Consider the following 27159-nt stretch of genomic DNA (forward strand, 5'->3'; position numbering starts at 1 on the left):
ACAAATGTGGAGTTACAGGAATAGATGGGTGGGTAAACCAACATGTTTGCCCAACATTAAAAATATAGAGTGCTCCATGACTGGAGCATAATAAGAGCCCAAAAAGAAAGTGCTGAATAAGTAAATGAACAAATGAATGAAAAATGAATGACTGAGTGAAGGAAAAGAATGAAGGGGAAAAGATGAAAACAGCAGCTGGGCAAGAAGTAAGGATAAATACCTGTTTAAAAAAAAAAAAAAAAAGATGAAGGAGGAAAACAGAGTAAAGGAAAAGAACCAGGAGAGCAGAGTATCGTAGTAATCAAAGAGGAAGCAAGTTATGAAAGTGGCCAAGAAAGTAACATGCTACAGAGATAAAGAAAAATGAGGATGGCCACAAATCTGAAACAACAAAAGAAGTATTTTGATAACTCTGCAAGAATAGAAGGCAGAATAGAATATACATTGTTCCTAATCAATAGCATATACTCCCTATACTGATGTCAAGGTTACCTTAAGAATTAAATTAAGAATGATAACTACCATTTATTAATAATTTCCCATGTACCAGGTTTTGGCTGGATTTGTAAAATTAACCCAAAATATCACAAGTCAAATTAAGCTGATACGAATTACCATTAGGAAGTATGCCTGATGGTATCTATAACTAAAAAGCTTAAGCTCAATTGACTCTATTGTGCTGTATCTGAAAGAACCTGCTAATGGTAAGGTAAGGAAACAGTCTTGAATGACATATAAAATGGAACCTCAGTGTAAGAAAAAAAGGTATAACATTCTCCAATACTATCTAGGGGGTAAGTGAGGAAAAACTGGGTGGGAGATAAATCCAAAGAGTGGAATAGATACATTATGCTATTATAATTTAAGACAGTGACCACTAATAAAATCCAACTAACCCTACTTGCTCTAATTCCATGTCCAAATAAGCTCTGATGATAATTTGCTTCCTGTGTAGTTTTGTTTAGTGACCATTTGTACTATTTGATGATTGTATTTCTCATTATAAGCTGGCATTTTAGTGTACAGATTAGTCTCTAGTGAATCAGTTCCCTAAGCCTAATCACCTCTAGGTATACTAACAAATCACATTTTTAATCCTATAAATTCAAAAACCATCACAGATAGCTGATCTCCCTCTACATTGCTGAATATCTATTCAAACCACAACATTTTAAATAAATGGTTAGCTGAGTAAGTGAGTCATCTTTTGGCCCCACAGACAAGGATCTAACTTGGTATTGTCAAACTGTACCAAGTGAATCTGTAGAATGCTAAAAGGAGTCTCCTAAAAAAATTCGTTTTCTTACTATCATTGAAGAGGACGTGCATTCAACTTCTACAGATCTTAGACAAACACTTCTTTTCCGAAGACATAACATGGGGAAAAAAACTGAAGAGAGCTGTCAGTATACCCCAACAGCTTTCCAATAAGGAAGGTACAAAGAAAACCCCTCAGGAGATCTATCCTAAAAAAAAAAAAAAAAATTGTAGCACAGTAGAAATAAAGAATGGATCAATGTTGCAGAAGATAGAGGTGAAGTAAAAAAGCACTATTTCTACTACTGTGGAGATGTACAGCCAAGGAAGATACAGAGAGGCAAGATAGTGGGACTCCACGTAGCCCCCCAAGGGACCACGTGCAAGTTCCTCAACCTATATGGGCCTTGCTTTCCTCTTCTGTAAAATGAGGAAATTGGATCAATTAATCTCTAAGGTTCTTTTCAATTCTAGGTTCTATTATAATTAATTCCTTTAATGATGAATGGGAAAGGTACAGAAGCAAATTTACCAAGAAAATTTAAGAGTAGCTTTGCTCAAACAATATAGTACATTTACAAACAATATAGTACATTTACTCCCAAGTGGAATCTATTTTACCACCAATTTCTTGGAGTGAAGTCTTTTTTTACCTTTATTTTACAATAAAACTAGATCTAATAACATAAAAGTATCAGCATATATAGTGGGAAATATCAATCTGCTACAGTGGTCATTCAAGAAGGAAACTAGGGCCGGGCGTGGTAGCTCATGCCTGTAATCCTAGCACTTTGGGAGGCCTAGGCGGAAAGATCACTTGAAATCAGGAGTTCGAAACCAGCCTGGCCAACATGGTGAAACCCCATCTCTACTAAAAATACAAAAAAAATTAGTCAGGCTTGGTGGCAGTAAGCTGAGATCACACCACTGCACTCCAGCCTGGGTGACAGAGCGAGACTCCGTCTCAAAAAAAAAAAAGAATAAAAACAGAACAGAAGACTTACGCATGTCTTTGATATCTGAGGGTTTCCCGGATGGACCATGCAACCTGGTAGGGCGAGGCCTGCTCTGAGTCCTCTGGTTCCTCTCCGCTCTCTTCAGACCAGTCCAAACCTGGGGTAGACAAGAGATATTGCAAATTAGAAAAAATTTACTTTTATTCAAAATTTAAACTAAAAAGCTACACAAAATAACATAACCCAACATACCTATTACAAGTACTATCATGGTGTGAATAAATGTCTCCTGATGAATCTCATTTCTATTCTTACAAAGATAATCGGTTTGTTTTTGTTTTTGTTTGACGGAGTCTCACTCTGCCGCCCAGGCTGGAGTGCAGTGGCACGATCTTGGCTCACTGCAACCTCTGCCTCCCGGGTTCAGCGATTCTCCTCTCTTGGCCTCCCGAGTAGCCAGGACTACAGGCGCCAGCCACCACACCCAGCTAATTTTTGTATTTTTAGTAGAGACAGGGTTTCACCATATTGGCCAGGCTGCTCTTGAACGCCTGACCTCATGATCCACCCACCTCAGCCTCCCAAAGTGTTGGGATTACAGGCGTGAGCCACCGCGCCTGGCCACCCAATCGGGTTTTTAAAATGACATTACAACAAAAAGGCTAAGCTATATTCCACAGATGAACTTCTTTTGTCAGACACTTCACTAATGGGGTAGAAACAACACAAGTAAAGAGAGATTTCAGGTCACAAAAAGGTAGAATTTCTTTTCTTTTTTTTTGAGACAGGGTCTTGCTCTGTCACCTAGGCTGGAGCACAGCGTGGCATGATCTCGGCTCACTGCAACCTCTGCCTTCCAGGTTCAAGTGATTCTCATGCCTCAGCCTCCCAAGTAGCTGGTATTACAGGTGAGCACCACCACGCCCAGCTAATTTTTGTATTTTTAGTAGAGATGGGGTTTCGCCATGTTGGCCAGGCTGGTCTCAATCTCCTGACCTTAAGTGATCCACCCGCCTCGGCCTCCCAAAGTGCTGGGATTATAGGCGTGAGCCACCACGTCTGGCCAGAATTTAAGTATCAAAACTTAAAACACTAAAATGATGTCAGAAAAACATAAAATACAAACAAGAGAGTGAGAAAAGAAGCTCGATATATGTTAAGGCAAGAAAAAGGTCAATACCTGCTTCTGAATGGTTTTATGAAAACAACAAAAAGAAAAACATCAAAAAGTGCAGATAGAGTCACTCTACATTTCAACAAAGAAGGGCCCTACGATAAACTGTCAAAGGTAGAAACACTCCATCCCCCTCTCCCAAACCATTCCCTGGCTCTTACCTTCCATGGGAAGATGGAAGGGTGGGATGGTAATGTTCTACTACTAATGAGGTTTCGGATTTCTTTCAATTATTATTATTATTATTATTATTTTTTTTTTTTGAGACGGAGTCTCGCTCTGTCGCCCAGGCTGGAGTGCAGTGGCATGATCTCCGCTCACTGCAAGCTCCGCCTCCCGGGTTCACGCCATTCTCCTGCCTCAGCCTCCCGAGTAGCTGGGACTACAGGCGCCCGCCACCGCGCTCGGCTAATTTTTTTTTTGTATTTTTAGTAGAGACAGGGTTTCACCGTGCTAGCCAGGATGGTCTCGATCTCCTGACCTCGTGATCCACCCACCTTGGCCTCCCAAAGTGCTGAGATTACAGGCGTGAGCCACCGTACCCAGCCTCTTTCAATTATTTTAAACAAAAAATGTCAGACTTTGTGCTCCATTACGTAAAACAAGGTTAGAAGGAAAAGTGGATAAATACAGTATTTATTAATATTTTGTTAAAGGGTCTCGCTCCGTTGCCCAGGTTGGAGTGTAGTGGTGCAATCTCAGCTCACTACAGCCTTGACCTCCCGGGCTCAAGTGATCCTCCCACCTCAGCCTCCAGAGTAGCTGGCACTACAGACAGCACCACGATGCCCAGCTAATCTTTGTACTTTTTGCAGAGACCGGGTTTTGCCATGTTGACTAGGCTGGTCTCGAACTCCTGAGCTCAAATGATCTACCTGCCTTAGCCTCCCAAAGTGCTGCAATTACATGCATGAGCCACTGTGCCCAGCCAAATGCTATAATTTTTAGCTCCTGACATAAAAGTTTTACCCTTTTAAAAGTCTTGTATCTTGGCCAGGTGCACCGGCTCATGCTTGTAATCCCAGCTGTTTGGGACACTGAGCCAAGCGGATCACTTTAGGCAAGAAGTTAGAGACCAGCCTGGGTAACACACCAAGACCCCGACTCTACAACAAACTTAAAAATTAGCCAGGCTGAGTGGTGCATGCCTGCAGTCCCAACTATTCAGGAGACTGAGGCAGGAGGATTGACTGACCCTTGAGCCCAGGAGGTTGAGGCTGCAGTGAGCCATGATCATGTAACTGCATTTCAGCCTGGTGACAGAGCAAGGCCCTGTCTCTAAAAGTTAAGAAAAAAAGTTTTATATCTTGAAGAGGTCTTGATAAAGACCGATGTTGCACAGCCTAAAGTGTAACAGTATGTGGGACTATGTAAGTTTAATATATCCATACCTCTATGAAACTTACTAGACACCTTGATAACTAGTATTTTATTTATGTCTTCCTTCTTGAGAACCTCAAAAATCAAGAGTATCCTCATTAGACAGTTACATTAAAAAGGACTTCATGGATTGCTTCCATAGTTTAAATGAGTTTACATGTGCCAAATAGGGAAATTAAGAAAAGGTTAATTAAAATGCAAATTATGAATGCTTAAGATTAAATAACACATTGCCATTGGCATAAAGAAACTTCAAATCTAATTCCAAGATGACTATCTAAAATGTCAGGTCACCTTTAAAAATGAGTTACTTTCTCAACTGAAATAATTAATAATTTGTAGGGAGAAAAGGTAAAAAAGCAATTAAATGATCACAACATCAACTTCAGTGTGTTGAAAGGTAAGGTCCTTCAAAGTGACATTTAAGGCACCACTGAAAAACAGAACATGAGTTATCTTTTATTTGTTTCAATAGAATAATTTCTCCTAAGACACCTCTGAGGTGTCTTGACTTTCTCTGAGGAAGTCAAGATCTAAGTCATAAAAACTAAGACGGAAGTGTTTTTCCTGCTGTGAAACTAACTGTCCAATAAAGCAAACCTTTGATCTTGGCTTCATTATCACTAGTTTTAATGTAACTAGCTGATATAACTAGCCCAGACAGGACTATAAAGGCTAATAATAAGACTGAGTTTTTATTTAAATACTCTTTGCTGACATGAATACAGACTACACTCTGTCATAAGATTATAGAGTATATGCATTACTATTTCTGGTTTCCCCAAAGTAACTTTTGCTTTGAAATCTTAGGCCTCTAATATGTTTGCATTTTAAAAAATTTAAAAGGGCGTCCGGGCATGGTGGCTCACGCCTGTAATCCCAGCACTTTGGGAGGCCAAGGCGGGTGGATCACCTGAGGTCAGGAGTTCAAGACCAGCCTGGCCAACGTGGTGAAACCCCATCTCTACTAAAAATACAAAAAATGAGCCAGGCGTGGTGGTATGCACCTGTAATCCTAGCTACTCAGGAGGCTGAGGCAAGAGAATCACTTGAACCTGGGAGGCAGAGGTTGCAATGAGCTGAGATCACACCACGGCACTCCAGCCTGGGCAACACAGCGAGACTCTATCTCAAAAAAAGAAAAAAAAAAATTTAAAAGGCTGAAAACTTTTTCTGTGTGTTTTCATTCTGTTTAAAAATGATTAAAAAATTGCTGGGCACAGTGGCTCATGCCTGTAATCCCAGCACTTTGGGAAGCCGAGGCGGGCAGATCACAAGATCAGGAGTTCAAGACCAGCCTGGCCAATATACTGAAACCCCGTCTCTACTAAAAATGCAAAAAATTAGCTGGATGTGGTAGCATGCGCCTGTAGTCCCAGCTACTCAGGAGGCTGAGGCAGGAGAATCGCTTGAACCCGGGAGGCGGAGGTTGCAGTGAGCCGAGACCTCGCTACTGCACTGCAGCCTGGGTGACAGAGCAGGACTCCGTCTCAAAAGAAAAAAAAAAAAAAAAGATTAAAAAATCAGCCCCTAAGATGACATAATATTTCATCATTTCAAAAGCTAAAAAATTATCAGCATCCAGAAATAAATTCAATTATAAATAAAAATTTAGTAGATGATGCCGGTAAGTGTTGGAATTAGAGGCAAACATTTTTTAAAAATTGTTATATTTCGCCGGGCGCGGTGGCTCGCGCCTGTAATCCCAGCACTTTGGGAGGCCGAGGCGGCGGATCACGAGGTCAGGAGATCGAGACCATCTTGGCTAACACGGTGAAACCCCCGTCTCTACTAAAAACACAAAAAATTAGCTGGGCGTGGTCGCGGGCGCCTGTAGTCCCAACTATTTGGGAGGCTGAAGCAGGAGAATGGCGTGAACCCGGGAGGCGGAGCTTGCAGTGAGCCGAGATCGCGCCACTGCACTACAGCCCTGGTGACAGAGCGAAACTCCGTCTCAAAAAAAAAAAAAAAAAAAAATGTCTTAGATCTCTGCCTCAAAACTAATGTCTAAATGAGTTCCAGCTAGATAAAATGTAAATAATGAAATGATAAAAGGACTAAAAGAAAATATGGGTGAATATGTTCATATATTCTTGGGATGAAGAGAATCCAAATAAGGAAGCAAGCAAACCAAAACCCAGACTCAAAAGAAAGAAATCTTAAAGAAGAGAATACATAAAAATTTTAACTTTTAAATTCCTACAATGGATATTTCTTTTCTTTTCTTTTCTTTTCTTTTTTTTTTCAGAGACGGGGTCTCAGCTCTGTCGCAGTGGCATGATTATAGCTCACTGCTAGTCATAAGCTCTTGGACTTAAGGGATCCTTCCACCTCAGCCTCCCAAGTAGCAGAGATTACAAGTTTGCAACTGTGCCTGGCTATAACAGATACCCGGAAGCAAAAAACAAAGGAGAGGAGGGAGAGACTTTCCAACAAATATAATATACATATAAAAAGCTCTTACCAATCAATAGAAAATAAATATATGGATGGAAGAAGTGAAAGGCGAAATAAACAAAATGTCCAAAAATCATATGAACAAATACTCAACTATATTATTAATCCAAAATAGCAGTTCTGAAAGTATGGTCCACAGATTCCCCAGAAGTCCTTGAAATATTCTTGGAGTATATAGGTCAACCTATATTCTTTCTAAGAAGTTTTTTTTTTTTTAATTTAAATTTTAAAAAAGAGAATCTCACTATGTTTCCCAGGCTGGTCCCGAACTCCTGGGCTCACGTGATCCTCCTGTCTTGGCCTCCCAAAGTGCTAAGATTACTGGCATGAGCCACCTCGCCTGGCCTCAAAACTATTTTCAACAAAATAATATTAAAACATTATGTGCCTTTTTCACTGTGTTGACACACTGATGGTATAAAAGCAATGACGGGTAAAACTACAGGCTCCTTAATTACCATGAATCAAGGCAGTGGCATCAGACTTACTAGGAGTCATTGTATTCCTCACGCCATGCCTCGCAGTTGTAAAGGAGTTTTATTTGAGAATATTCTTGTTTGTTAAAGATTATTTATTTTTATTAAATCGATCCCTGAGCACATGTCTTTATACTATTCTGTGCGAGTAAATGTGAATCTGCTGCAAAGGAAGAAAGTATGACAGCTGTCCTGAGAAGAGGACTTACACAACTGTTTTTATTGCAACCTGACCAAACTGCTTTTTCTCATTCATCATCATTTTTTTGTTTTTGAGATGGAGTCTCACTCTGTAGCCCAGGCTGGAGTCCAGTGGTGCGATCTCGGCTCACTGCAACCTCCGCTTCCTGGGTCCCAGTTCAAGCAATTCTCCTGCCTCAGCCTCCCAAGTCGCTGGGATTACAGGCACGCTCCACCATGCCCAGCTAAGTTTTTGTATTTTTAGTAGAGACGGGGTTTCACCATGTTGGCCAAGCCGGACTTGAACTCCTGATCTCATGATCCACCCACCTCGGCCTCCCAAAGTGTTGGGATTACAGGTGTGAGCCACCACACCCAGCCTTCATCATCATTTTTATTTGAAAGAGAATCTGACAGGCCAGGCACGGTGACTTGTGCCTGTAATCCCAGCACTTTGGGAGGCCAAGACAGGAGGATCAGCCTGGGCAACATAGTGAGACCCCATCTCTATCAAAAAATCTGAAAAAAAAAATGAGCCAGTTGTGGTAGTGTGTGCCTATGGTCCCAGTGACTCGGGAAGCTGAGGTGGGAGGATCACTTGAGCCCAGCAGGTCAAGGCAGCAGTGAGCCATGATCATGCCACTGCACTCTAGCCTGGGCAACAGAGCAAGAACCTGTCTCAAAAAAAAAAAAAATTATATTTTAAATTTATCAGTTTTAGCTTCTAATACGGTATAAATAGATACAACCCATACACAAGAGCTTTATGGTTTCCTTATTAATTTTTAAGTGTAAAGGATCCTAAAACCAAATATTTGAGAAACACTAATCTAAGATATGTAAATTTAAGCAGATTTTCTATCTAATTTGCAAAGGCAATAATAACAATAATAATACTACCCAGGGCTGATAAAGATTTAGAGAAACTGTTATTTTCACACACTGCTTAAAGAAGATAAGCTGACAAAATAATTCTGAAGAAAAATTTGGCAACATATATCAAAACTTTTTTTTTTGTAAAAAGCTAAAGCTTGGAATCAGCAATTCCACTTTTAGTCTGAATTAACAATCTATTTGAAGAAAAAAAGATGTGGCAATAATTGTTTTACTGCAAGGCTATATACATCTACGACAGTTTATAAGGACATAAGCTGGATACAACTTAAATGGAAGACAGAATTCAGCCATGACAAATTACACTGCATATGAAAAATTACCAACTTGAAAATACATTAGTATGAAAAATTTTAAACCAGGTTACAAAACAGCATGTATAGTAAGAGCCCAATTTTATATATTGGAAAGAATATATCAAGGTATTAAAAAATGGGTATTAATATGGCTTGGAGTGTTTTAATTTATTATTTTTGTTTATAAATTTTTTAACTTTTGTATTTTAATCACGAAAAGTCACAGATGGTTTAACAACAGGTGAAACAATAAAAAGCTATAAGAAAAGCCACCACTCCCAACTCCTATAAAATATACCCTCTCCAATTCCATCCTCCCTAGGGTAGCTGATGTTAACAGTCTGGAAGTATATATCCTTTTATACTTTTACCTTTGCTCACATCAATCAGGCCAATAGTCATATACTTAATCAATAAATATACTGATATCCCCTGTTTATTTACTTTATTTTTACCAAAATGGGATAATAATTACCTCTTGATTTTTTTTTCCACTTTTTAATATACCATGGACACATCCGGGTCAAAAGATACAGATTTTTTTTTTTTTTTTTGAGATGGAGTTTCGCTCTTGTTGCCCAAGCTGGAGTACAATGGCACAGTCTCCGCTCACTGCAACCTCCACCTCCTGGGTTCAAGCAATTCTCCTGCCTCAGCATCCAAGTAGCTGGGATTACAGGCGCACACCACCATGCCTAGCTAATTTTTGTATTTTTAGTAGAGACAGGGTTTTGCCATATTGGCCAGGCTGGTCTCGAACTCCTGACCTCAGGTGATTCACCGGCCTCAGCCTCTCAAAGTGCTGGGATTACAGGCGTGAGCCACCACACCCGGCCTCATTCATTCTTTTTAATAGCTATATAATATTTTTTTTTTTTATACAATAGAGACGAGGTCTTACTGTGTCGCCCAAATTGGTCTTGAACTCCTGAGCTCAAGTGATCCTCCCACCTCGGCTTCCCAAAGTGCTAGGATTACAGGTATGAGCCACTGCACCCAGCCCGCTACATAATATTTCATAAAACTTATATGAACAATAATTTAGTCAAGGTTTCCTATCAGTAATTGTTTCTTTGCAGGTTTTTAATGCTGCAAACAATGTTTCAGTGAACATCCTTGCACATATATCCTTACATTTTGATTTTTTTAATCCACAGGATAGTGTCCCAAAAGTGAGTCCGCTGGCTACAAATATATTTTGTTTGTTTGTTTGAGACAGGGTCTCGCTCTGTCACCCAGGCTGGAGTGCAGTGGCACAATCTCGGCTCACTGCAGCCTCCACCTCCCAGGTTCAAGCAATTCTCCCACCTCAGCCTCTCAAATAGCTAGGACTTCAGGTGTGCGCCACCACACCTGGCTATTTTTTGCATTTTTAGTAGGGACAGGGTTTCACCATGTTGGCCAGGCTAGTCTTCAATTCCTGACCTCAGGTGATCTGCCCACCTCAGCCTCCCAAAGTGCTGGGATTACAGGCGTGAGCTACCATACCCGGCCTATTTTTGTTTTTTTAGAGACAGGATCTCACTATGTTGCCTAAGCTGGTCTCAAACCCCTGGCTTCAAGTGATCCTTCTGCATCAGCCTCTCAAAGTACTGAGATTACAGGCATAAGCCACTAAGCCCAGCCTATACATATATTTTAAATTAGTAGATATTGCTAAATTACTCACCAGCAATGTATGAGATACCATATCCTGACCCTGACCAACAATGGATATCATTTTTGACAATCTGGTAATTCACTGTTGCTTTAATTTGTATTTCCTGCCTGCTGAGAGGATTGAGGTATTCATTTGTTTATTGACTATTCATATCTCTTCACGTTCTATCTTTGCTCATATTTCTATTGCTGTCATATTATGCAAATAATTTTTCCTGAAGTGAAAATCATAGCTCATATTGCATTCGACAATAAATTTCAACTGAATTAAAGGTTTAAATGATCAAAACCAATCAAACTATTAATAGAAAACATAGAATATCTGTATAAACTTGGAATCGAGGAAGTTTTCTTAAGCAAAACAGGAAATTCAGAAAGAAAAATAGACATGTGACTACATTAAATTACAAGTTTTCCCTGTATTTTCTCACTCTTAAATCATTAACAGGTATTGCCTTGAGAATTTTTTAAACAGGAAAAAATGTTTTAAAACTGTCAGCAGATATCAACAATGCTATGATCATTCCTAGAATAAGACACGCCAAGAACTTCACTAGATGCACAGGTGTTAAACTCATAAAAGCATACAACCAAACACAACTGCCTTTTAATGCTGCTATCACTACAAATAAAAGCTGCGTGTGGAATTCTAAATTCCCAACTCCTATTTCTGTATCCTATTCACAGCAAGTGTTACACCCTCCAGTGTTGGCCCTCTGTATCCATGGGATCCACATCTGTGGATTCAGCCAATCGCTGATCAGAAATATTTGAGAAAAAAAGATTCCATTTGTACTGAACATATACAGACTTTTTTTCTTGTCATTATTCCCTAAACAATACAGTATAACAACTGTTTTCATAGCATTTACATTATATCAGGTATTATACGTAATCTAGAGATGATTTAAAGAATATGGGAGAATGTACATAGGTTATGTGCAAATACTATGCTGTTTTATATCAGGATCTTGAGTATCCTCAAATTTTAGTGCCTGAGGGAAGACCTGGAACCAATCCACCACACATGTAGAGGGACGACTGTGTTTATTTTAAGGTGGTCTACCTAAATACAGAATCTTTCACTGCACCACTCTGCCTCATTGTGATTCCACCCCCATCACATATGGGGTAATTATGAAAGGGAAGCTCCACACAACCGAACACATTTTGTCATATTATGTGTCTACGATACAATAAAATAGATAACTCACCTAAATGGGGAAACAGATCAGTGTCCAACTGATGTTTCTGGGTGCACAGTTTCACCAGTCTCTGCAGTCGGCTTATACATGAGAAGTGTGGAGAGAAGGCTGTGGCTTTCATGAGGATCCGGTCAGTCCTGGGTGGGTCCACAGTGGGAGCCCTACTGGATGGTAGGAGGGGCAGAGGCCTCTTGTGAGACAACTGCCGTGCTTGTGCTATAGTGTGTGTGGTGGGTGCCACTCCCTGCATTGGTAGGCTGGTGTTCTGAGGTTGAGGTGACTTGCAGACTGAACCCTGCGGTGGCGCTGGAGGTTTTAAAGAAGTGGATAAAGGTGACAGGTGGGAGTGCTGCTGCGGAGGCTGCTGCTGTGAAGGTGCAGGAGGGGGACTAAAGTGCTCTTGTCGAACTTTTAAAATCTCTGTCTCTCTCTGGCGCTGCCGATTCTGGGCCAACTTGCTCTGCAACTTCTTTCTCACAGTTGCCCCTTTCTTTAGGTCATCATCTTCCTCATTGAAAGCAAATGGGTCTTCCAATTCAGTTTCCAGGTAGTGGAGAGGGACCCTTGCCCCAGGTGGAGAGAGGGACATTCCATCCAGTCCGTTGGGCATCTTCAAGGCCAACGTGGGCACTGTCAGGCTAAAGGCCATGGTATCCATCTGGTGCCTGACCTTCACCTCATCTATAGGATCATTCTTTTTCTTCCTCTCTTTTTTCGGGATAAAGCCAAGTACCTGCAAGTGGCTGTTGCAGTACCTTTAAAATACACACATACATGGGAAAACAGTCATGATACATATTTTTTAAAAGCAGAACATAAAACTACATGAGAATCCTAAATATGTTAAAAATTGCGTCACTACAGTGACTCTTGGCAGCCAGCGACTTAACATGCAAACCTCTACTACTTTCAAGCAGTCCTCAAAGTCAGTGTAATTTTGATGAGGCAAATATGTGAATTGTACATGCACAGGGGTGGCCAGACAGAAGCAAGTCATTCAGTTACTGAGCGGCCCTGGATAACTGCTCAGCTACTGCTTCTCACATGGCTTTGTTATTCTCTATTCATAGCATACAAAGTAACTCATCAAGAGTCTAAAAGATCACTTAAAATTCTCTTATGAGAAAAAATATATATATTTTCTAATGCCATTAAAGTATTCGGAGATTCACAAAGCTCTTATGACATAAAACCCTCAAGAATGTCAAGTGTCTACTGTGCTTTAGACACATATACAGAGAGAGACAGAGAAAGAGAGAGAGAATGAAATAAGAAAGTAAAAGATGGTTCGTGGGGTTATAGGTGAAATGCCTTTTTCAATAGCCAGATGTAAGTACATGAATTATCTCCTGTAGTACCTACCTGCAGTAGGCGTTAAAATAATTCCCTTAATGCAGATGAGGAAACTAAGCTTTACAGAAATTGATTAACTTGCCTGAGACTCTTTCCAGCTGGAAAGAGTCAGAGCTAAGACCAACTAAAATCAAAGCTCATGAAGACTCTCATTAGTCTTCAACAATAAGCAAGTATACTGCTTGGGTGATGGTTGCACCAGGATCTCACAGATCACCACTAAAGAACTTGCTCATGTAACCAAATACCACCTGTACCTCAATAACTTTAAAATAAAATAATAAAAACTAATAATTTTAAAAATGCTTTATAGAATTCACCAGTGATGCCATCTGACATGGACTTTTCCTGTGGAAAGTTTAAAAAAAAAAAAAAGAGCAAAATTAAATTCAAAACTGCTATTTTGAATTCTCTGTCTGAAAGATCACATATCTCTGTTTTTCCAGAACTGGTCCTTGGTGCCTTATGTATTTCATTTGTTGATGTCATGTTTTCCTGGATGGTCTTGACGCTTGTGAATTTTCGTCTGTGTGGGCATTGAAAAGTTAGGTATTTATTGTTGTCTTCACACTCTTCATGCTATTTTAAAAACCTATAAAGGCCGGGCACGGTGGCTCACGCCTGTAATCCCAGCACTTTGGGAGGCTGAGGCGGCGGACCACAAGGTCAGGAGATCGAGACTATCCTGGCTAATCCGGTGAAACCCCGTCTCTATTAAAAATACAAAAAATTAGCCAGGCGTGGTGGCAGGAGCCTGTAGTCCCAGCTACTCGGGAGGATGAGGCAGGAGAATGGCGTGAACCTGGGAGGCAGAGCTTGCAGTGAGCCGAGATGGTGCCACTGCACTCCAGCCCAGGTGAGAGTGCCAGACTCTGTCTCAAAAAAAAAAAAAAAAAAAAACCTATAAAAGGGCCGGGCGCAGTGGCTCACGCCTGTAATCCCAGCACTTTGGGAGGCCAAGACAGGTGGATCACCTGAGGCCAGGAGTTCGAGACCAGCTTGGCCAACATGGTGAAACCCCATCTCTACTAAAAATACAAAAATCAGCCAGATATGATGGTAGATGCCTGTAATCCCAGCTACTCAGGAGGCTGAGATACAAGAATCGCTTGAACCCGGGGGCAGAGGTTGCAGTGAGCTGAGACTGCACCACTGCATTCCAGCCTGAGAGACAGAGCAAGACTCGTCTCAAAAAACAAACGAACAACAAAAAAAAACAGTACTCCATGCTTAAATAAATTTGGAAAATGCTGGCTTAAACCAAATTAAAGAATGATTTTGTTGTTTTTTGTTACTGATGTGCAACTACTCAAAGCACTTTGTGTAACATGCATTATGAAGTTCCAAGAGGAAACTGTACCCATCTGGCAGTGTTTCCCAAAGTTATTTGAAAATGAAACCCAGGGCCAAATGTGGTGGCTCATGTCTGTAATCCCAGCACTTCGGGAGGCTGAGGCAGGAGGATCCCTTGAGGCCAGGAGTTCAAGATCAGCCTGAGCAACATAGCAAGACCCTGTCTCTGTTTAAAAAAAAAAAAAAAAAAATCAAAGAAAACAGAACCAGCCGGGCAAAGTGGCTCATGCTTGTAATCCCAGCACTTTGGGAGGCCAAGGTGGGTGGATCACCTGAGGTCAGTAGTTTGAGACCAGCCTGGCCAATGTGGTGAAACCCTGTCTCTACTAAAAATACAAAAATTAGCCGGGTGTGGTGGTGTGCGCCTGTAATTGCAGCTACTTGGGAAGCTGAGGCAGCAAAATCCCTTGAACCCATGAGGTAGAGGCTGCAGTGAGCCGAGACTGTGCCACTGCACTCCAGCCTGAGCAACAGAGTGAGACTCAGCCTCAAAAAACAAAAAAAAACAAAAAAGAACAGAGAACCTATTTTTATTGTAGCATATAGGTGATAGCTCCAAAAAACATAGTTTGGGAAAAGACCACTGAGGTAAAAAATGTCAATCCTCAAATTCCCTGGGCTTCATCATATAAATGTTTTTCTAGTAATTGCTAAAAATACAGATTCACCAAATAATCAGAAAATCTCACGCACACACAGAATATGTGTGTGTGTGTTTTGTTGCTTCGTCTTAGAAATAAATCTATCAGAGGCACTCTTTAACGTAGGCCTCTTAAGAAAAAGCTTTCTTTGTCATGTGCAGTCACTGAAAAAGCGAAAAAGGTTTCTAGCCAGCAAAGAGAATCTACACTGTGTGTGTGTGTGTGTGTGTGTGTCTGTGTGTCTGTGCGCTTCCCTAGCAGGTTTGAGCTAGGTCCCATATATATCTTAAACAGAACAGATTCACAAAGCAATGGCCAGCAACGAAAGAGGCATCTGGGATAATTGCACTAACCAAAAAGTTTCCCAAGAACAAGAAAAAATTTTAATAAAGAATAAATTCGGCCTGGCATGGTGGCTCATGTCTATAATCCCAACACTTTGGGAGGCCAAGGCAGGGGGATTGCTTGAAGCCAGGAGTTCGAAACACGCCTGGGCAACCTAGTAAGGATCCATCTCCACAAAAAGTTTTCAGAACTCGGCCGGCCACGTGGCTTGTGCCTGTAGTCCTAGTTACTCGGGAGACTGAGGCAAGAGGATCATTTGAGGCCCAAAGTTCGACGCTATAGTGAGCTACGATCATGCCACTGCACTCCAGCCTGGGCAGCAGAATGAGACCCCATCTCAAAGAAAAAAAAGAAAAGAAAGACAAATTTATAACTTAGTACTTATGGCCGGGCGCAGTGGCGCATGCCTGTAATCCCAGCACTTTGGGAGGCAGAGGTAGGAGGATCACTTCGGGTCAGGAGTTTGAGACCAGCCTGGCCAACATGGTGAAACCCCATCTCTACTAAAAATACAAAAATTAGCCGAGCGTGGTAGTGTGCACCTGTAATCCCAGCTACTGGGGAGGCTGGTGCAGGAGAATTGCTTGAATCCAGGAGGCAGAGGTTGCAGTGAGCCAAGATCATGCCACTGTACTTCAGCCTAGGCAACAGTTGAGTGAGACTCCGTCAAAAAAAAAAAAAAAAAACCTTAGTACTTTTTTTTTTTTTTTTGAGACGGAGTTTCGCTCTTGTTGCCCAGGCTGGAGTGCAATGGCGCGATCTCCGCTTACTGCAACCTCCGCCTCCTGGGTTCAAGCAATTCTCCTGCCTCAGTCTCCCGAGCAGCTGGGATTACAGGCATGTGCCACCACACCCAGCTAATTTTGTATTTTTAGTAGAGACGGGGTTTCTCCATGTTGGTCAGGGCGGTCTCAAACTCCCAACCTCAGGTGATCCACCCACCTCGGCCTCCCAAAGTGCTGGGATTACAGGCGTCGAGCCACTGTGCCCGGCAACTTAGTACTTATTAAGCACAGCTTCTTGAGATAGAAACATGAAAGTCCTTTCCCTTATCTTGTTCTCAAAAGAGCAAACTATTTCAAAGACAAAGGTGAATACAGATGCTTCAGAGAATATTTTGAAGAGATTCATAAGGACTCTCACTTGAATTCTTGCCTTTTTTTTTAGATATGGGGTCTTGTTCAGTTGCCCAAGCTGGAGTATAGTGGCACAATTACTGTTCACTGCAGCCTCGGCCTCCTGGGCTAAATCAATCCTCCCACCTCAGCCTCCCAAGTAGCTGGGACTCTAGGCGTGTACCACCACACCTGGCTAATTTTTGTCTTTTTTGTAGAGATGGGGTTTTTCATGTTGCTCAGGCTGGTCTTAAACTCCTAGGCTCAAGCAATCCACCGCCTTAGCCTCCAAAAGTGCTGGGATTACAGGCGTGAGCCATCACACCCAGTCCTTGCTGCTATTAAGATAATTCTTGCTTTGGCTCAACTGAAAAAAAATCCAACACTGACAACTGTAACCATGATAAGCTAATTTTAAGACAAAATTTTAGAAATGTGTTTACGATGGGGCTTGATGTAAAAAAAAATTAATCCAAGCTCATCCATTCTTCAAGTTAAAAAAAGGCAGGGGTAAGAAATTATCATTTTCAGTCAGCTAAAAACTAACTAGACAGATATATTTAGCCTAATACATACATCCCTTTCTCACCTGAGATTAAAATTTTATTCCTTGCCTCACTAAGCAGCTGTTTCTAACTTTCAGGTATTGTAATTTGAAGCCTCAGTGCTCATTAGAAATTCTAAGAGAGTATTCCTAAATCCCCATTAAACTATTTGTACTCATTTTGGTGAGATCTCCACCAACACAAATTATTTATTTCATACTGCAAGTGTAAAAAGTATTCATGACATAAAATATCTGATTCCTTTCCAACCAATTTATGCAAGTGACATTTGCTAATGTATAGAAACATGGATGAAGGTTGTGTGTGTGTTTTAAGATAGAAGTGAAAGGTTCAAATTTTCTACCTAGAGATAACAAGTATCTTGAAACTTTTGGAAAACAAGCATGTATCTCTCCATGAAGCCCCACAGTGATCTATATAGTTTCTGGAGAATTGAAGAAAAAGAAGCACAGAGAAGAGATTATATATGAAAGATAGTGTGAATTTTCCTAACAATATGAAAGATGAATAACCAGTATAAGACTCCTTTAAAAACAATTCCACTCTTTTCTAAATTTAGCGAAGCATAAACTCATCATTCTAGTGGCAAAACCGACCCTTAATGTGAAAATAGTGTTTCCAAATTATGGCAAACATACTCTATTTGGAACACTTTTTAACCAAAAAAGGTAAGGTTATAAAACATGCCAAACACTGGTGAGAAGTCTGATAGGAAATAAATCTAACTGATTCAAGTAGTTTTTTAAAATTTTCTTTAGTAAGTATATATCCTTTACTAACTTCTAGGCATAGATTTTAAACTCCAAAATTGCTATCATTAATTATAACACCTAATTAGTTATTTAAATTTCTCTCATTTAGGCAAATGAGAAAACTAGGTAGAGAAGTCAGGAATTACTTTATAAGGCCATAAACCAAACAAATCTGTTTCAAGACTTCAAGCAGCCAACTTTGAGGGAAAAAAAATATTTTAAAAATTCTAGAAGTCCATGAAATCAATTAAAAAGAAGACACTCAAACATACTTTAAGTAATTCCCCAAATTTATTACTCTATTTTAAAAAATTGCCATATTTCATCTTTAAAAGTATTCCATAGATTACTTAGATTACCCCCAGAATTCAACATTTATATAGGTGGAGGAAGGGAGGGAGGGAGAAATGAAGGACAGAAGAAAAGAGAAGAAAAAACAAGAAAAGAAAAAATTCCAAGCCTGTTAATGAAATCAAGGATTGATTCTCATGATTAGCCCTTACCTACGATCCTCTGATTTGGGGATGGGGTTGGTGCAGCGTTGGCTGTTATACTTGGCCACATATTCACATTGCTTGAAGGGGGCAGTCTTGTCCTCCAGAACGTGTCTGATACAGAAGGCGTAGCCGTTGAGTCGCCTCTGCTTGCACAGTTTGGGGCTATATGAGCACAAGGGCTTATTGTCAACCTCAGAGAAGTGTATATGTTTCCCTTCATACATCACGTGACTCTATTCCTTGTGAACATCAGCTAAAAGGCCACCACAAAAAAAAGAAACCCAAATGATAAATCAGAGAGTATAAGGCAGATTTAAGTTGAGAATTTCACTGAGGGACTTCTGGCCCCACAGCCATACCTGATTTTAAATCTTCTGCACCATAGCAATGTTAAGAGAACCCCCAAGGATACCACAGTTTGGAATGCCGCAGAATCAAGATGAAGCAGATTGTCTACAAAAATATCAAAAGGCCTAGTTAACAAACAGAAATAAGCAAAGCTAGCTCACCCAGGAAGCAAAATACTATGATATCACCCTTACTAATGCAATGGATTCTTCACTGTAAATCAACATCCCAATAACAAGGTTAAATAAGAAAATAAGAGACATTATAAAACATTAAGTTGGCCGGGCGCCGTGGCTCACGCCTGTAATCCCAGCACCTTGGAGACGGGTGGATTACCTGAGGTCAGGAGTTTGAGACCAGCCTGGCCAACATGGCGAAACCCCGCCTCTATTAAAAATACAAAAATGAGCCAGGCATGGTGGCGGGCACCTGTAATCCCAGCCACTTGGGAGGCTGAGGCAGGAGAATCACTTGAACCCGGAAGACAGAGGTTGCAGTGAGCTGAGATCACACCCCTGGACTCCAGCCTGGGTGAGAGTGAGGATCTGTCTCAAAAACAAAACAAAAAAAAATTAAGTTACCTTATCCCCCCAAATTGAACTAAATAACATTTGCTCTGGTTAAGTTCTATAAATACCTCAAAGCAGCAAAACTCTTCCACCAGATGAATGTCACAGGTAGCAGGTCTCTTTTTCATTACTGATGTTTGCATGCTATACTCATTTTCAGAACCCACATCCCTTTACAATGCCAGCAGAATAAATGATAGACCTAAAACTTCTCTCAGAAATTCTACTTTTTTTGATACGATGGTAAAATATTTGGCAATTTATAAATTTTTCTATGAAATACAAAATAAATTTTGTATTTAAATTTCTGCCATTAAAAAATGTTCTTTCCCTTATAATATTTCCCCACACCTATCCCATCCAATCACAATAAACTTCTCAGGCCGAAAGACTAGTCACCTGACCACACTTACATCATTCATTTCAAAGTTCTGCACCACATGGTGCTTCCAGTCACACTAAATAGTAAAATAATCATGGCTTATGAGTCTTTTCAGAGTCAGTGAGAAAATGGAAGGAGGGAATTACACAATACTCACTACCAATCTACACGCAAAAGGCCCAGTGGTAGGATTTATATATTACAACACCATCTAGTCTATTATGAAACTGAATCTGTTTTGCCAAGTCAGGATCTTAGTGAGCTGATGGAGTCTCGCCCATCCTCTTCCACACTTCCAGCCATCAAGATGGCTGATGGAACAGCTCAGATATCAGCTACTGAAAAAGTCCAGAAATACTCTCTGTTTTACCAGTAAATGACAAGATACATAAATGCTGGAGGTGTCAGAAGACACGGTTGTTCAAGTCCAAAATCTGCCACTTGCTGTGTTACCTTGAACAAATCATTTAACCTATTTGAATGTCAGTTTTCTCATCTGTAAAACAGGGATAATAATAGTAGCTATGTTATCAGGATACTGGAAGGATCAAATGACACAAAGCATCCAACATACTAAGTATCATCCCTAGTATATGGTAAACACTAGAGAAACAAATTACTATTCACAAGTGTTCATTCTTGTAATACAAGACTACATTCCACCTGCCAGTAATGAAAATAGAGAATTTGTAGTCTTCTCAAGAAATACTTCACTTACTGTAGTAGGAAAAAAAAAAACAACTCAAAATATTAACTTAGTTAATAAAAATCATATTTTCTCTTCTGGAGGGAAAAAAATCACATTCATTACTAAGTAAATTAATCACACATTAATGTAAAAAATAAGAGCTTTCTCTTTTCACCTTATGAGAATGTAAGAAAAAAAAGTTGGACTAGAAATTTAAATGTAGGTGCTAAGAAACTGGATATCCACATGCAGAAGAATGAAACTAGACCCCCACCTTTCACCCCATACGAAAATCAACTTAAAATGGATCAAAGACCTAATTGTAAGACCTGAAACTATAAAACTATCAGAAGAAAACACAGGTGACACTGATGTGGGGAAAGGGTTTATGAGTTAAGATCTGAAAAGTACAGGGTGGGCACGGTGGCTCATGCCTGTAATCCCAGCACTTTCGGAGGCCGAGGCGGACGGATCATGAGGTCAGGAGCTCAAGACCAGCCTGACTAACAAGGTGAAACCCTGTCTCTACTAAAAAATACAAAAATCAGGTAGGCATGGTCATGCATGCCTGTAATCCCAGCTACTGGGGAGGCTGAGGCAGGAGAATCACTTGAACCTGGGGGGCAGAAGTTGCAGTGAGCCGAGATCACGCCACTGCACTCCAGTCTGGGCAACAGAGTGAGACTGTGCCTCAAAAAAAGAAAAGAAAGAAAGAAAAAAGATCTGAAAAGTACAGACAATAAGGTAAAAATAAACAAATGGGATTATATTAAACTAAAAAGCTTCTGCACAGCAAAGGAACAACCAACAGCACAAAAAGACAACCTACGGAATGGGAGAAAATATTTGCAAACTATTGAACCAACAAGGGATTAACATCCAGTATACATATAAGAAACAAACATCTCAAAAGAAAAAAATACAAACAATTCAATTTTTAAATGGGCAAATGATTTGAACAGACATTTCTCAAAAGAAGGCATACAAATGGCTAACAAATATTTGGAAAAAATGCTGAACATCACTAATCATCATGGAAATACAAATCAAAATTGGGGTAAGGTATCCTCTTACCCCACTTAGGATGGCTATTATCAAACAGACAAAAAATAACAAATGCTGGTGAGGAAGCAGCAAAAAGGGAACTCTTGTACGCTGTTTGGGAATGTGAACCAGTATAGCCACTATAAAGAACAGTATGGGCCGGGCGCAGTGGCTCACGCCTGTAATCCCAGCACTTTGGGAGGCCAGGGCAGGTGGATCACTTGAGGTCAGGAGTTCAGGACCAGCCTGGTCAACATGGCAAAATCCTGTTTCTACTAAAAATACAAAAATTAGCTGGGCTTGTTGGCATGCACCTGTAGTCTCAGCTACTCAGGGCTGAGGCAGGAGGATCGCCTGAACCCAGGAGGTCAAGGCTGCAGTGAGCTGAGATCGCACCACTGCACTCCAGCCTGTGACAGAGCGAGACAATGTCTCAAAAAAAAAAATAAATAAATAAAATAACAGTATGAAGGTTCCTCAAAGAGCTACAAATAGAACTACCCACTACTAGGCATTTTTCCAAAGAAAAGGAAATAATACATCAAAGAGATATCTGCACTCCCATGTTTATCAAAGCACTATTGATGATACCCAAGATATGGAATCAAACTAGGTGTCCCACAACAGATGAATGGATAAAGAAAATGTGGTATATATACACAATGGAATACTACTCAGCCATTAAAAAGAATGAAATTCTTGGGCACCAGGCGCGGTGGCTCACACCTGTAATCCTAGCACTTTGGGAGGCCAAGGTGGGCAGATTACCTGAGGTCAGGAGTTCAAGACCAACATGGCCAACATGGCAAAACCCTTCTCTACAAAAAATACAAAAATTAGTTCAGTGTGGTGGCGCACACCTGTAATCCCAGCTACTCGGGAGGCTGAGGCAGGAGAATCACTTGAAGCCAGGAGGCAGTGGTTGCAGTGAGCCGAGATCGCACTACTGCACTCCAGCCTGGGTGACAGAGCAAGACTCCATCACAAAAAAAAAAAAAAAAAAAAGAAATTATCTTATTCACAGCAATATGGATAGAACTAGAAGACATTATCTTAAGTGAAATAAATAAGGTATGGAAAATTAAACACACATGTTTTCACTCATGTAGTCACTTAAAAAAGTTGATCTCATAGAAGCTAAAAGTAGGCTGGGCGCAGTGGTTCATGCCTATAATCCCAGCACTTTGGGAGGCCAAGGCAGGTGGAACATTTGAGCTTAGGAATTCGAGACCAGCCTGGCCAACATGGTGAAATCCTGTCTCTACTAAAAATACAAAAAGTAGCCGGACATGGTGGTGGGGGCCTGTAATCCCAGCTACTTGGGAGGCTAAGGCAGGAGAATCGCTTCAACCCAGGAGGCGGAGGTTGCAGTGAGCCGAGATCGCACCACTGCACTCCAGCCGGGGCAACAGAGTGCAACCGTCTCCAAAAAAAAAAAAAAAAGAAGAAGTAAAAAGTAGAACAGAGGCTAGAGGCTACAAGACAAAGACTGGGAAAGGTAGGGGAAAGAAGAGAATATGGAGAGATTTGTTAAAGGATACAAAATTATGGCTAGATGGGAGGAATAAGCCCTAGTGTTCTATAGCACTGTAGGATGGCTATAGTTAACAATAATTATTATACAGTTTTGAATAGCTAGAAGGAGGATATTGAATGTTTCCAATACACAAAAAAATGATGCTTGAGATGATGGATGTTCTAATTACCCTGCTGATTACTATACATTATATGAATCAAAACATCACTATATACCCCACAAATATGTACAATTATTTTGTGTCCATTAAAATTTTTTAATTTGAAAATTATAAAACATAAACATTTGAATTTGGCTGCCCTGGATGTTTGGGACAGGTAATATTTCAAAGCAAATCCATGCCATTTTTCATTTTTCACCATCTTTGCTCTACTCACCCACAAGCCAAACACACACGTATCTTTCACAAATTAGTTCAAAGAAACCTATACAAACTTCAAAAAAAAAGAGAAATCTACATGTCTGTAGGTATGAGAGCATTTTACAAATCATAGAAAGAAATCTGAGGGCAGGGATGGAAGGATGTGAAGTTGCAGTGTGCCGAGATCGTGCCACTGCACTCCAGCCTGGGCAACAGAGGGAAACCCTGTTTCAAAAAAAAAAATGCAACTCAACTGTGCATTTGGTGATGAATTCAACCTTGTCTTACACAAATATCTGAACTATTGCTTTTTTGGTTTGAATTTATCAACTGAGTCTTTGCCCGTACTTCTGTTCCCAACTTTTGAGGCACTGTGTTGTGTTTTATTTTTATTTATTTTTTATTTTGAGGACAGGGTCTCACTTTGTTGCCAGGCTGGATTGCAGTGGCATGATCATAGCTCACTGCAACCTCAAACTTCTGGGCTCAAGAGATCTTCCTGCCTCAGCCTCCCAAGTAGCTAGGACTACAAGTATGTGCCACCATATCTGGCTAATTTTTTAAATTTTTTGTAGAGACTGGGTCTTGCTGTGCTGCCCAGGCTGGTCTCAAACTCCTGCATGCAAGAGATCCTCCCGCTTTGGCCTTCCAAAGTGCTGGGATTACAGGCATGAGCCACTGTGCCTGGCCACACTATGTTTTAGATCTCAGGTCAGCAAACTAAACTATTTCTTACAGGACAAATGTGGCCCACTGTCTGTTTTTGTAAATAAAGTTTTATTGGAACACAGCCATGCTCATTCATTTACATACTGTCCATGCCTACTTTTGTGCTATAATGGTAAAATTTAATAGCTGCAACAGATACTATATGGCCACAAAAATAAAACTATTTACTAACATGTTATTTGTTGATCCCTTTTAGATGCAACTCTTGTTGGGTTTGACTTTTTGCTCCAATCTGAATCATTTTACTTTTGAGCAATTTTTTTTTTTCTTTTCTTTTTTTTGAGACAGTGTCTCACTCTGTCACCTAGGTTGGAATGTAGTGGCACAATCACCACTCACTGCACCCTCAACCTCCAGGGCTCAAGCAATCCTCCCACCTCAGCCTCCTGAGTAGCTGGGACTAAAGGCACATACCACTACACAGGGCTAATTTTCTGTATTTTTTGTAGAGACAAGGTTTCACCATGTTGCCTAGGCTGGTCTTGAACTTCTGGTCTCAAGTGATCTCCCTGCCTGGGCCTCCCAAAGTGCTGGGATTATAGGCCTGAGTCACCCTGCCTGGTCCAAGTCATTTTCTTTTAATAAATGAGTTTATCCAATTTATAATTTTGTATTTACGACATATTTCATCTTAATTCTATTATATTTTGTATTGCCTTTAGCCTTTAATTTAATCTTTTCATTATACATTTCAAAATATTCAGTACAAAGGTTTGAACTGTGTAGCTCTACTTATACATGGATTTTTTTTCCTCCTCTGCTACCCTGACAGTAAGACCAACCCCTTCTCTTTTTCCTCCATCTACTCAATGTGAAGATTTTTATGATGATCTGCTTCCACTTAATACTAAATATATTTTCCTTATGGTTTTCTTAATAACATTTTCTTTTCTATAGCTTACTGTATTGTAAAAATATAATATATAATACATATACAAAATATGTGTTAATCTGTTTACGTTTTCAGCAAGGCTTCTAGTTAACAGTAGGCTAGTTAACTTTCTTGGGTAGTCAAAAGTTCTAATATGGCCAAGTGTGGTGGCTCATGCCTATAATCCTAGCACTCTGGGAGGCCAAGGCGAGTGGATCACCTGAGGTCAGGAGTTCGAGACCAGCCTGGCCAACATGGTGAAACCCCATCTCTACTAAAAATACAAAAATTAGCCGGGCGCGGTGGCACACGCCTGTAATCCCAGCTACTCTGGAGGCTGAGGAAAGAGAATCACTTGAACCAGGGAGGTGGAGGTTGCAGTGAGCCACTGCACTTCAGCCTGCACAAAGGGAGTGAGACTCCATCTCAAAAAAAAAGTTCTAATGCAGATTCTCAACATGTGGGGTTGGTACCTATACTTTCAAGTTGTTCAAGGGTCAACTGTAGTCTGTTTTCTTAGAAGAACTGTAGTCTATCTCCTTTAGATAACATTTCTTTACTCCACACTAAGAAAATTAGTATACTTATCAGCATTATTGCAATTGATCCCATGTTATAAACGAGAAAAATTTCCAGACTTGCAACTACCTACCCATCCCTAACTCTCAAGGCTTTTTTCTGTTGTTGTTCTTAGTTCTACATTTAAATTTATTCAATGCAAAATGATGCTTTTTTTTAACTTAGTCTTCCATTCACTTCTTGATTCAATAGTTTACAACACAGTCTCCTCTCCTTTCTTTCCCCCACAAGAGCTGATTTGTGGAAACTATAAGCCACGATTTTTCTATTTGAAAACATATGTTGGCCAGGTATGGTGGTGCACGCCTGTAATCCCAGCACTTTGGGAGGCTGAGGCGTGTAGGCTGCTTGAGCTCAGAAGTTCGAAGCCAGCCTGGGCAACAGAGCGAAACCCTATCTCTACAAAGAATACAAAAATTAGGCCAGGTGCAGTGGCTCACGCCTGTAATCCCAGCACTTTGGGAGGCTGAAGTGAGGTGGGCGGATCACTTGAGGTCAGGAGTTCGAGACTTGCCTGGCCAACATGTTGAAACACCATTTCTACTAAAAACAAAAAAACACAAAAATTAGCTGGGTGTGGTGGCACGTGCCTGTAGTCCTGGTTACTTGAGAGGCTGAGGTGAAGGGATTGCTTGAGCCTGAGAGGTCGAGGCTACAGTGTGCCAAAACTGCACCACACTGCACTCCAGCCTGGGCAACAGAATGAGACTCTGTCTCAAAAAAAGAAAAAAGCCAGGCGCGGTGGCTCATGCCTGTAATCCCAGCACTTTGGGAGGCCGAGGTGGGCGTATCATGAGGTCAGGAGATCGAGAACATCCTGACTAACACGGTGAAACCCTGTCTCTACTTAAAATACAAAAAATTAGCCGGGCGTGGTGGCATGTGCCTATAGTCCCAGCTACTCAGGAGGCTGAGGCAGGAGAATCGCTTGAACCCAGGAGGCGGAGGTTGCAGTTAGGCAAGATCACGCCACTGCACTCCAGGCAACAGAGCAAGACTCCGTTTCAAAAAAAAAAAAAAAGAAAGAAAAAAACAAGAAAAGAAAACATGTCAATTGGTGTTATACTTAAACAACAGCTTGTCTGGACATAAAATTCTTGGGTTGTGCTTTTTTTTTTTATCTACTGACTTTGTATATATTGTTTCATGTTGAAAAAGCCTGAAGCCAGTCTCTTGATTATATAGGGGACTTGATTTTTTTTTTTTTTTTTTTTTTGCATGTTGACCTAACGATAAAAGTCTATTTAAAGACTAGAAACTGTTCTAAAATTTTAAATCCTTTTCTTTTCTTTTTCACTCTTGTTGCCCAGGCTGGAGTGCAACGGCACGATCTCGGCTCACTGCAACCTCCACCTCCTGGGTTCAAGCGAATTCTCCTGTCTCAGCCTCCTGAGTAGCTGGGATTACAGGTGCATGCCACCATGCTCAGGTAATTTTAGTATTTTTAGTAGAGATGGGGTTTCATCATATTGGTCAGGCTGGTCTCGAACTTGTG

General features: G+C 40.6%; 1 protein-coding gene across 7 annotated transcripts in view; it reads right to left on the bottom strand.

Moving 5' to 3' along the window:
* Positions 1-27159, bottom strand: part of INO80D (INO80 complex subunit D) — a 92444-nt gene that overhangs the window by 50612 nt on the left and 14673 nt on the right. For 4 of the 7 annotated variants that reach the window (XM_019022678.3, XM_055380395.2, XM_063695124.1 and 1 more), the window contains exons 2-5: positions 18916-19009; positions 18563-18809; positions 11944-12689; positions 2262-2370 (exon numbers count right to left, since the gene is read on the bottom strand). In XM_019022678.3, the coding sequence (XP_018878223.1) occupies positions 2262-2370; positions 11944-12689; positions 18563-18780 (1073 nt within the window). In that variant the 5' untranslated portion in view covers positions 18781-18809; positions 18916-19009. The remainder of the gene's footprint in view (positions 1-2261; positions 2371-11943; positions 12690-18562; positions 18810-18915; positions 19010-27159) is intronic. The other 3 variants (XM_055380396.2, XM_055380394.1, XM_063695126.1) reach the window with 1 other exon arrangement.

This window comes from Gorilla gorilla, chromosome 11 (genome assembly GCF_029281585.2).
Source record: "Gorilla gorilla gorilla isolate KB3781 chromosome 11, NHGRI_mGorGor1-v2.1_pri, whole genome shotgun sequence".
In the NCBI taxonomy this organism is placed as follows: Eukaryota; Metazoa; Chordata; class Mammalia; order Primates; family Hominidae; genus Gorilla; species Gorilla gorilla.